Raw genomic sequence first — 13,483 nt, forward strand, 5'->3', positions numbered from 1 at the left:
TTATATTTATACTTGAAAATGGCATTAGTGTGCGCATTTAATGTCTTGAATTTAATAAAGAATTTGAGAAATGGTGAAAGTAAAGAAAGAATATTGTGAAGAACTTCGTGGCAAAATATGTATTTTACGTGAAGAAGGTTATTCATATAGAAAAATTGCTTCCAGGTTAAAAATATCCGAATCAGGTGTGAGATATGCTCTACAATGATTGCATGATATTGGTTCCAACAGTGACAGATCACGTTCTGGAAGACCAAGAGTTACATCACGGCAAGAAGATACGTTTATTGTTGTGTCCAGCAAAAGAAATAGAAAAATTCCAGCCACAATTTTAACAGCAGAACTCAACAAAACAAGGGTAAAGCCAGTATCAACTGATACTGTAAAAAGAAGACTAAGATCAGTCAACTTAATTGGACGCGTTGCTGCACGTAAACCTTTGTTGAGGGCAGTAAATAAGAAGAAAAGATTGGAATGGGCAAAAATGCATAAAAATTGGGGATTAGAAGATTGGAAGAAAGTTCTATGGACAGACGAGAGTAGGTTCGAACTTTTTGGTACCCGACGTCGCGTGCATGTTAGGCGTTTACCTAATGAAAGAGTGCTTCCTCAATGTATACAAAGTACTGTAAAACATGGAGGTGGTAATATTATGCTTTGGGGATGTTTTGGCAATGGGTTAACTGGAGATTTTGTTAAAATCACATCTACCATGGATAAACACATGTACCATAATATTTTGGTTAAGCACGCGATTCCATCTGGTATTCGTATAATTGGGAAAGGATTCATCATGCAGCAGGACAACGATCCAAAACATGCATCTGGATTATGCAAAAATTATTTGAAACTAAAAGAAAGGGGAAAAGTTTGCAAAATTATGACTTGGCCTCCTCAGTCACCAGATCTATCACCCATCGAAAAGTTGTGGGATGAACTGGATCGGAAGATCAGAGAAGCAGGTGAAACATCTTTTATTAATCAGCAAATGCTATGGGAACGTTCGCAAAAAGCTTGGAATGAGATAACAGCGGAAACCATGAATAAATTAAGAGCCCGAATGCCAAGATTATGTGCTGCTGTTATACGCTCCAAGGGGTCTCATATTGATGAAAATAAAATTTAACATTTACAACTTTGTATATTAACATTTTATTGATTTTATATATTTAAAATCATCCTAAAATGTATTGTATTTACTGTCTAATTCATTGTTTAATAAACAATTAAAAATAAACGCAATTTTCTTGCAAACTTTTGTTACTTTATTGAAATATTACAAATGAGCGGAGACTTTTGCACGGTAGTGTATATATATATATATATATCTATAGATATATATATATCTATAGATATATATGTATATATCTATAGATATATATATATATATATCTATATATCTTTATCTATATATATATCTATATATCTTTATCTATATATATATATACACATATATATACACATATATATACACATATATATAAAAATATATATACATAGACACACACAAAGATCTACTATAGCATATTTATGTCACAAATTGTTACCATAATTTTGTTACATTATTTAAATACAAATTTTCAGAAAAAAAAGAAAAAAAACTAATAATGAAAAAAAATACGGCCGCCCCATGCCAAATCCTCAGTCGATGTAGCAGCACTCTGCGAGTCAGTCGATCTATGTAATGAAACCTATGTAATGATCTATGTAATGTAATATATGATCTATGTAATGTAATATATGATCTATGTAATGTAATATGCAATGATCTATCTAATGATCAATGTAATGTAAAGCCTATGTAATGACTCTGCGAGTCAGTTGATCTATGTAATGAAGCCCCCTGTTCACCTAAACCATCAGTATAAGATATATATATATATATACATATACTCTTGCATAGATGCTGGAAAGTTTTTTTAATTATTTGATAGACTGCCTGCCCTAACCAAAACATCAGTCGATGTAGCAGCACTTCCTTTTAGCAGCAGGCTATAAGATAGTCAATGCAGCAACCAGGGATGCAGAGTCTCGAAAGGACTCCGGCTTTATATCTCTACTTTTTTCAAGCCTGTAGTGTCCAGAAGCTCTAAACATGTTTGTTGACTTATTATCTGCTATAATAAAAAAATTCATGAGATTTAATAACTTGAAATTCATTGTTTTTAAGCCCGGAGTCCTTGCCGCCATTATACCTAAGGACTCTGGGCTCAAAAAACGATTGTTCTTCTAACCTAAAAGTCTTAATTTTTTTCCTATTAGTAGTCCATAAACTTATTTATATTTCTAGAGCTCCTGGATACCAAAAACTAGGATAAAGTAATCTATTTGTGACTTTCAAATCCGGAGTCCTTTTTGGGACTCTGCATCCCTGGTAGCAACACTTCCTTGTAGCAGCAGGCTATAAGATAGTCTAAGTAGCAACACTCTGCGCATGTTTTACAGTAAAAAAAATAAATAAAAAACATTTATAATGTTTTTAAAAACATTCTTGTTTTTTAATTTGGATTTTTGTGGTTTAAAAAAAAAAACATTAAATTCAATTAGTTTCCTCAATTACAATAATGCATTTATCATTATCTAATCTGAATTTTGTCAGTTTAAAAACCATAGACAAGCTACGAGCTGTTTTTTTTTAACCAAAAACTGTATCTTTACTATAGGTACCAAAAACTAATACCTTTACTATAGGTGTGTGTGTGTGTGTATATATGTGTGTGTGTGAATATATATATATATATATATATATATATATATATATATATATATATATATATATATATATATATATACACACACATATATATATATACATATATATATACATATATATATATACATATATATATATACATATACATATATATATATACATATATATATATATACATACACAAACACATAAATTAAATTTATAATATATATATATATATATATATATATATATATATATATATTAAATTTATAATATATATAAATAAACATATTTGATATATTTATATTTAAAATAACTATAAAAAATGTATGATATTATTACTTAATATAAAAAATCATTAGCAATTACTTTATTTAAACCTGTTTCAATAATATAATGACAAAAGTAAAGATTAAAGTTATTTAATTCAAACAGCTTTCAAAAAAGTGTTTTTTTTTGTCTTCTCAAGAAAACTTTTCTTCTTTTTTAGTGTATTAACTTTAATGATTTTTACAAAAAGTTTATTAAAAAAACAACCATTTTTGAAATTGTTGCTTATAAAATTGATTTTTTTTTTTTAAATCCTTTTTATCATTTAAGAATTAAAAAAAAAAATCTTATAATTAATAAAATAAATAAAAATTTATACAACTTTCATTAATACTTAAATTAAAATAAATAGTTAAGGTAACGCAAGGTAACATCGACAAGTGCATAACATTGACATGTGTTATATTAACTGTTTTTACCAGTCACCAGTTGACTATTGTTTATATTACTTTAACAGACACAACATTTTTTTATCCACATAATTGTAAACATAAATAACAATGCAATACAGCGAACACAAATTAAACTTATTCTTAACTTATTTATTGTTAAAAAAACTTTAGTTATAAAGTATGTTTAACTATACTATAACATAATTTTAATGTATTTTTATGGTGTTATTTCCAAATGCTAAGGATTTAAAAAAAATTTTAATTACTTTTTGTTTAAGACACATTTTGGTTTTGAGGTAACATTGATAGGATTGTTGAAGTTACCCCATAAGCCTGTCAAAATTTACTTATAATGTGTGATTATTGTAATTACGCTATAAATGTGAATAAATAAATGATTGATTTTTTTTTAGAGTTTATGTTTACATATGCTTCGCATGCTACATAAAAAAACCAAGTTCAACATACGGATTGTATGATCAGGAAGCCATAAAGAAAGCCATTAATGATGTGAGTGAAAAAAATGTCAGTATAAGTAAAGCTTGGAAAAACTAACTTACCTATCAGATTGGACAATCTTTTCCTGCTAACCATGTGTGTGATGCTATATTAACGTAGCTGATGACTTTTTTTAAAAACTAGATGTTGTTATTAAGAAATTTATATACAGAATAAACCACAAAATGTATAATGAAAACTCTCTACAAACGCGAATTAAAGAATCCACATAAAAGGGTCGGTACTTCAATTAAAACAATGTTCATAGGGCATGTATGCTGTTCTGCAACTGGTCAATTTTCATCACTATACATTGTTTGTAAAGGTCTTCACCGGATACAAAGGCAGTCTGGACAATGCATGTTACAAATTTTTTTTTTCAGGTTGGATGGAATCCCCCTGATTCATTTAATGCTTTGAAAAGATATTTATTGCCACAACAAACCAATTAGAAGGATCAAAGCTTCTAATATTTGACAGACACAACTCTCACATATCAAAAACTGTTGTAGGCTTAACTATTGCAAACAACATTGAGCTACTTTGTTTAACAGCCCATACAAGTAGTATTTTACAGCCTTTAGAAGTAGGTGTTGTCAAGACAGTCAAAGGATCTTGGAGAACTGTTTAATAACCTTTAGATACAACACAATGCAAAAATGTAGATAAAGCAATTTTTCCACAATTGCTGAAATTGGTTACAGACAGTGGGGCATTCGATCAAAGCAATGCTATAATGGCTTTAGAAACTTGTGGAATTTTTCTACTAAAAAAGTAGAATAACCAGTAATTGTCAACGGCAGAGCCTCTGACATCGGGTGTAATTATAATTACAAGTAATAACAGAAATCAAATAAGATTACACCTGCAAACATGACATGAATATAAGCTACGTATCAAAGTGAGTCACAAGCTCAGATAAAATACAGGAAGTTCTGACTCCAAGAAAACAACTAGAAGCGGTACTTTTGAAACATCTTCCACACACGTAACCATTGAAAAGCAACAAAAAAAAAGAAAGAAAATGAATCAAGGCAACATTGTCGAAATGTCTGACAACTGATAATATGAAATGGAATCAACCAAAAAAAGCAAAACCAAAAAGAAATAACTTTTTTATATATTTAAGTAGACAATATCAGAATTCAATCTATTTGATATTTTTTAAATGACAATTTTTATCTAAAAATTTTTATTAAAAAAAAAACATTTGTTAAAAAGTGGCTATTTAAAAAAAGAAACTGTAGGTTGGTGTTAGTATATATATCTCGACAAATAAAATAAAAAATGATTTTTATTTTATTTGTCAAAATTCCAATTATGTTATCCTTATAAGGTATTTTCAACATTGAAAGCATAAAACATTCTACTGTCAAAGTTAACCCAGATAGAGGGTAACATTGACAGTGGCACTACAGTAAAAAAAATAATTATCTATCAATAATATTACAAAAAAAATTAAATTTTTTTTTCAATTTATTTTAGTTATTCATTTTTAAAATAAAGTAATTAAAAACCATTTATTTCTGCACATTTATTTCAGTCAAATCGTCAAAACAAAGTATTATTTGTGTGGTCATATTATGGCGTGAAATCGCATGCCTTCCTGGCAGAGCCTGCTATATATAGTGAAAATATAAAGATCTAACTGGTACACAGATTAGCACTTTAAAACTGAAAAACTGAATATAAATAAGCATTTTTTCCAACAAAATACACGCTAGTTATATATAAATAATAACACATTAAACAGCATATTGTGCATTATATACATTATAGAACTTTTTTTAAATCATTTTATTCTTTGTAAAGTAAGTTTTTTCTAGTGATCGGAAAATTTCGGTTTCGGCTGAAATTTTGCTTTTAACCGAAACCGAAATTTCGTTTTCGGTAGTTTTTTAAGTTTCGGTTCAAACCGAAATTTCGGTTTGAAGTTGAACCAAAATTTTGGTTCAACTTCAAACCAAAAACAGTAATTCAAAAAGCATTATTAAAATAATAATTAATTTTTTTCAAATTTAACTTTGTTGACAGATTTTTAATTAACTTGTTATATATTAATATTATATATTAATATAAATATTAAATATATTAATATACCTATCTAATACATTTATTTTTTTAATTTATAAAGTTATGCATATTTTATGATTATAAACGCTTATAATCTAATTCTATAATTTATTCTATAAACGTCGTTCATATAAAATGTAAACGTTTTTTTTTCTGTAACAAATTTTGTTGAAAACATTGTAGCGTTTTTATAAAAAAATTAATTTGTTTTAATAAAATTTTGTTGACATTTCAAAAATTATTTTATTAATTAATTACAAGTTAACATTTTACATTATATTCTTAATTATTAACTTACATCAATTCATTTATAACAACAAATCAACTCTTAATAAAACAAATATCAAAAGAGCATTGTTTAAACACGTTATTTCTTACTTTTAAAAAATTTCAGTTGTGCCGAAATTTCGGTAAAAGTTTCGCTGAAATTTCGGTTTTGGTTGAGAAATGCCGCAACCGAAATAAACCGCAACCGAAATTTCAGCAAAATTCCAATTTCGGTCGATCACTAGTTTTTTCTTTACAAAGAAACATTTACTCTTTAGTAAATATTTTTAGTAAACTTAACAAAACAAAAGAAAAAAAAGTGAATAAAAGAATAAAAAAATTAAACCAGAGTGTTTATAATTATGTTTGATGTTTATAATTATGTTTAATATTTGTATATTTATAATTATGTTTAATTTTATAATTATGTTTATAATATATAACTTAGAAAATTTAGTTTTTTCTGAAGATTTTTTTAAAGGTTTTTAAATGATTTTTTATTTTGTTTTTTAGGTTGTTTTTTTTTAAAAAAAAAAACTCAATAAAATTTTTTTAAAGGTTTTTTACACTGTATTTTTTTTAAATTGTATTTTATGTGTTTAAAAATATTAAACACTTAAATTTTCAGTACACGTTAGCAGTCGTGTTCAAATTGTCAAAAAAAATTATTTTATGAGTGGACAAACAAGGTGTGTGACTACACACTTTTTGTAACAGCCTGATAAACTTATGCATATAAATATAGACACACACAATTATAAACAAAAAATCTTATAAAAACCATATTTTCTGTATAAATATATAGGGGAGAGAGGGAAGATTTCTTCCCCACTATTTAGCAAACATTGCTAATTTATCTCACTGGGTGTGTTAATATTTTTTGAAAAGTACAGCCAAAAAACAATTTTTTAACGGGTGAAGTGGGATAAAAGAACTTAATTGATTTCCTATTTCTTCCATATCATTTTTGTATAGTACAAAGAGGTTTCTACAATATAGAAACCTCTTGAATTTTTTAATGAAGATTACATGGTTTACATTTTTAACCATTTTAAACAATTTTTTTTAATGTTGTTAATTACTTGCCTGTCCCACTTCACTTAACACCGTTCACACATTACCCCATTGGATGGTACCTCTAAAATCAAAAATATATATACTTTATTATAACATGCTGTCAGTCTTAAGAGATGGAATCAGTGCCTGAATGATGCTTTATTTGGTAAAACTTGTTTGATGCAGTACAAAAATTATATAAAAGACAAATTATATAAAAAATTACTCTATAAATATTTTTTAATATCCCATTTCTCCCTACTCCCTAGTTATCTTCTTTATTTAAAGTTATAGAAAAACTATAATTTAAACTAAAGAAAAAATTAAGTTATTATAGAAAATATCTGGCCTATGTGACTATTTGCCTGAAAAGGCAACGAACCTTATATAGTCAGGCAAAACTATTGGTGATTAATTGCATTTCTTGTTATTTCTAATAAAAAATTTATGACTGTGTTCCTGTGACCTGCAAAAACTGTTATGTAATAATATGTGAGCTTAAAATTAAACTATTGGACTATAAAAAAAAATTTCCTCACAATGAATAATTTAAAAAAACATTCAGAATTTGAAGAACATTTTGTGTGACAAATGCAGTAGTAAAATAATTTAATTTATAAAAAGTTAATAATAACAATAAAAGAATTAAAAACTTATTATTGACATGGCAACAAATAGAGTGAGGAAATAAGTAAAACAAAATATTCAAAAAATAAATAATTGATTACCATTGCAAATGGATAGCATTGCCGTTGATTAGCAAACATTTGTGAAGGGTCACCCTTGAATTGTGGGAAATTTGCTGGGACCATCATTGCACCTTTAGAAAGGTAAATAAACTTTTTAAACGCATAAAAGATAAAAATAAATTTAATGATGTTTTACTTAAATTACCATGTATATAAAAAAGTTAATACTAACCATTAGCTCCCTCCATCCATTTTTGACCATCTATAAAAAAAAAAAAGCAAAAGAACTGTTAATAAAATTTTATGTAAAAATACAAAATATCATACTGATAATATATAATAATTTTGTCATATAATAATTTAATATAAATATCATACTAATAATTTTGTATAAATACAAAAAATCATACTGATAGTCATTTAAAGAATGCAATAAACATTAAAGAGTGCAAAAAAACCATTCAATAACATTGAATGGTTTTTTTTCTTTAAATTGTAATTATAAGGGTTTAAAGTTGTGAGAGAGAATTGTAATATGTATATCTAAATCTCTTTTTACATCCCACAAAAATTACCATCTACGGTTCTAAACATGGTTTTGAAGGTTCCTATAATGTAACAAAATAGTTAGAGCAATTTTTCAGAAGCAAATGCTCTTCTTAATGTTAACCCCAGCTTTATAGATCAAGACAGAGCATTTTTATAGTGATACTAAAAGTAAGAAGATTACCATTAAAGATTTATGAGCTTCTTTTATCCATACCAACAATAAAATTTGTTATTTTTATAAAATTTCTTTCTCCTAGATAAGTTGATTTCATCAAGGCTAAGAAGCTTCATCTTTTCCAAATAAATATACAAAAAACAAAAATAATAACTCTTTAATATTAGTTTTCTCAAAAAAAAAAACTGTATAATTTTAGGTTGGCATATATATTCAGCGGTGTACACTGGATTTTTAGATGTTTGAGTTTTGACACTTACAGGCATTGTGCAAACTCTAAACTTTTGTATGTTTATGCTTATATCAAAAAAGAATGTTTTGCAAAGTATTGGGGTGATAGGAGCTTGGGAACAAAAAGACCCTAATTTTTGGGCCCACCCAGCCCTTAATGTGGGAGCAACAAGTTTATAAAATATTTTCTTTACTATTTTTATCTAAATTCATATTCATCAACAAATTTCAAGTTTAATACAATAATCTCTTAGTGTTCAGCCCCCTAAAATGGGGGTGGGGGGTTAAAACTTTATATGGTCATAGTTTTTGAAAAATAAGAGATTATTGCATGAAATTTGTTGATGAAAATAAAATTAGATAAAAATAGTAAAGAAAATATTTTATAAACTTGTTGCTCCCATGTTAAGGGCCAGGTGGGCCCAAAAATTAGGGGTTTTTTTTGTTTCCAAGCTCCAATCACCAATACTTTGCAAAACATTCTTTTTTGATATAAGCATAAACATACAAAAATTTGGAGTTTGCACAATGCCTGTAAGTGTCAAAACTCAAACATCTGAAAATCCAGTGTACACCACTGATATTAGTGATATGCCGGGTACCCGGTTCAGACCCGGTAATTCTGCAGTTTTTCCTGGGAACCTGAAATTGGCCAACTTTTTTGTAGTACCCAGCACTGGGTATCTTAAAAGAAGTTTCTAACAAACATTTACCTTAAATGCTGTAACTATGTTTAAGTGGTACTTTGAATGGTGTTGAAATATTATTAACAGGATTGCTTTTAGTTTTAACTTCAACCAAACTTCCTAATATAAGTCTAAGAGTCTATGTAGTCAAATAACCACAAACCCCTATTTACTCAATATAGATGTGTCTTACATAAAATGATTTTTTTTATTTTATTACACTACAGTCAAGAAGGTCTACTCTTTTTTTTGTTGTTGTTGCAATTCTCTGTCTCTGTCAATATTTTCTTTTCTGTAACATAACTTTTGATTAGTTAGCACATATAATCGATTGTTTAGCAATAAATTACAAAAAAAATTATATATAATACCACAATTATAAAACGAAAATTAGTTAGCCAGAAAATTATTTCTTGAAGTTGATTGAGTTAATCTTAATTTTAAAGCTCTCTTGATGATTATGGCATTAATGATATAAAACGGCAAATTTGGGATCGCCCATAAAATACGTAGGTTCGGACCCAGAAGAGGTGGTATGCAAATGGGAGTGTTAGAGACAGGGCGCAGTGTTTAATTATAAAAGTAAGAGACAATAAATTTAAAAAAATATATCATAAAATGTTAGGTAGGTAGGTTAAAAGCGTAGGTACCTTTAGGGAGGTGAAGGGTACACGAAAAATCATATATCAAAATGCGAGGAGGTCAAAATAAAAACGTATGTACTTTATGGACGACCCTTATTCCTAATATTAATAACCTATTAATTATTATTTAATATTAAGAAACTTGATATATTTAGGCAAACTTAATTAGCGCAAATTAATCAGCGTTATTTTGTGAAAAAATAATTCAGAACAAGAGATTACTGAGTTTTAGTTCCACCTTTTTAATATGGACTCAGTGCCAGGAACGAGGACTCAGACCCGGTTTCTCTTCCAGGTACCTGGAATCGGAATTAACTGGTTCAGGCACATCTCAAATATATATATATATATATATATATATATATATATATATATGTATATATATATATATATATATATATATATATATATATATATATATATATATATATATATATATATATATATATATATTAGGGTGGGTCGAATTGCTTTTTTTAATGAAACATGGAAATAAAGTTGCATTTTGTTGTCTCTATTAATGATATGTAAAAGAAATGTTATAAAAACTTGATTTAGTTTTACTAACTTTAACTTGAATTTTACTATGTCAGATCAAAATGATGCTATTTTACAACAGTCGTATGATTGCAGGATAAATGCATTAAGATTTAGATTTTTGATGATTCATGTTAATAATATTATATTAATATTCATGTTATTAATATTATATTAGAATACAGAACTTTGCAAAAGTTTAGAGTACCCTACCAAATATAAGACAAAAAGCTGTTATACTTGTATATATTACGTTTAAACTACGTTGTTTGTTTTTTTATTTTAGTTTAATTAGTTAAAATTGAAAATAAAAACGGTTACTGTTAAAACACGAAGTGAAACTGAACATAGTATGCTTGGACAAACTAGACCATTTCAAACAAATCAACTACCAACTTCAGCTGATGTTTTCAAAACATTACTATTTATTTAAAAATAACAATTGCGCAAGTGTTACTGAAAGAGCTAGTCATTGCTAATGAAATTAAAGCACTGTACAACCAATCAAATATTCTTACCATTGCAGTCAGCAGCTTAGTTATTCACATAAAGAGATTAATTAACAAAGTACTCGAGCTTGGTAAATAATCTGGTGGCAAGAAGTCCTCTGCAACATTTGAATCAAGTTTACAGATGTTAGACCCACTATTCGATATTTGTCTGTGTAAGTGTTTTGATAATGGTGTTCGAAAAAGGTCAGCTTGTTCGTGTCCACAGCCAAAAAAAATTTCAACACTTGAATGGGAGTTCTGGATAGATCAAAAAACAGTATGGAAGATGGTAATAGGAAAAGTAGACTAAGAAGAAACAATTAAGCTGCAGAAGAGAGAAAAAAGTGGAAGTAAAACATGCAATTTACCGATTACAAATAAGAAATTGATCTAAATGAAACATATTGCAGTGATAATGAACAGTCAAAGTCAGATGAAGAATTTTTGCTAATTGAGATGTCAGATGATAAAGTGATATCAAGTTATAAAGTGATGTCAAGTGATAATGAGATGTAAAGTAATGAAGAGATCAAGGTTTACAACACAAAACAATATCCCGAGTTGTGTAAGGCCATGGATAGGTGTAAAATCAGTAACAGGGATGCTTGCCTAATAGCAAATCCTGTACTAAAAGATTTAGATTTTATAACACCAGAAAATGCTATTGATCCAGCAAAACTTTGTTGTCAGAGAAATATGTGGAGGAAAAAGGAAGTTAAAAACCATGCTGCTGAAGTCCAAAAAGTACTTTGCATTGGATTTGATGGGAAGCAGGATATCACTTCTGTTAAAACAAGTGGCGCCTGACAAAATTTTAAAGAAGAACATAATGTGATAGTGTTATTTCTGCAAAACAAATATGTCAATCATGTCACGCCACAAAGTAGTAAAGCTGTTGATAATACTGAGCATCAACAACATTAACTCATCAGACACTTTAGCAGCAATTGTTTGTGATGGTCCTGTGAATAACACAGGTCAACACAGTGGAGTAATCAGAAAAGGTCTTGGGAGAACATTGCAACGGTTAGTCTATTTGTTACATGCAGATGAACTACCTTTTAGAAAATATTTCTCCATTCTGGATGGTGAACACTCAACAGGTCCAGCTACTTTAACAGATAAAATAGATATTGCACTAGATTTTGATCCTAAAGATTTAGTTATTGTGAACTTTAAACATATACCTGGTAAAGTTGAGGATCTAAGTGTTGATGTTAAGAAAGATTTAAGCTCTGATCAGATATACCTTCAAAAAGCTTGTTTAGATGTTCAGCAGGGATACACTGCTTGTGATCAAATATTGTTCCTCCTGACTGTTATACCAGGAAATCTAAAGCATGCAAGGTGGCTAACTAAGGCCAATCATATTTTACTTTGTATATGTGAAGGAAAATCCTTCAAAACCATTGCATAGAACTGCAAGATTCATCGTAAATGTTTATGCGCCATTATGGTTTAACATAAAGCGTCATTCTTCCTGCCTTGACAGAGCAAGAAATCTCTTCTATCTTGTGAAGCAGTAGTATGAACTAGGGAAAGAAGACTGAAAAATTCTTGAACCAGTTTTGCAAAATAACTGTTATTTTGGTCATCCTGAGAACATTCTTCTTGGAGGAGCTACAGATGAAAATGCATCAATTTGTCAGTTTTCGTGTGACAAAATAATTGACACACGAGCTACATCACAAAGTAGCAAGATATGTGTCTTTGATAAATCAAGCATCAAGTTGATCTGGAAGCTTCGTCATTAATAAAGATGATTGACTAGTCTGTTGCTGTTGCAACACCACCACTGCTTTTAATATATATATATATATATATATATATATATATATATATATATATATATATATATATATATATATACACATATATATATATACATATATACATATATATATACATATATATATATATACATATATATATATATATACATATATATATATACACATATATACATATATATATATATACCTATATACATATATATATATATACATACATATATACATATATATACACATACATATATACATATATATACACATATATATATACACATATATATATATACATATATATATATATACATATATATATATACATATGTATATATATATATACATATATATATATATATATATATATATATATATATATATAT

At 27.7% G+C, this 13,483-nt stretch overlaps 1 protein-coding gene across 2 annotated transcripts in view; it reads right to left on the reverse strand.

The window, feature by feature from the left end:
• Window positions 1–13,483, reverse strand: part of LOC100215593 (protein PRRC2C) — a 60,355-nt gene that overhangs the window by 29,943 nt on the left and 16,929 nt on the right. For both annotated transcript variants that reach the window (XM_065791631.1, XM_065791630.1), the window contains exons 6-7: window positions 8,233–8,262; window positions 8,040–8,131 (exon numbers count right to left, since the gene is read on the reverse strand). In XM_065791631.1, the coding sequence (XP_065647703.1) occupies window positions 8,040–8,131; window positions 8,233–8,262 (122 nt within the window). The remainder of the gene's footprint in view (window positions 1–8,039; window positions 8,132–8,232; window positions 8,263–13,483) is intronic.

This window comes from Hydra vulgaris, chromosome 02 (genome assembly GCF_038396675.1).
Source record: "Hydra vulgaris chromosome 02, alternate assembly HydraT2T_AEP".
Taxonomy (NCBI): domain Eukaryota; kingdom Metazoa; phylum Cnidaria; class Hydrozoa; order Anthoathecata; family Hydridae; genus Hydra; species Hydra vulgaris.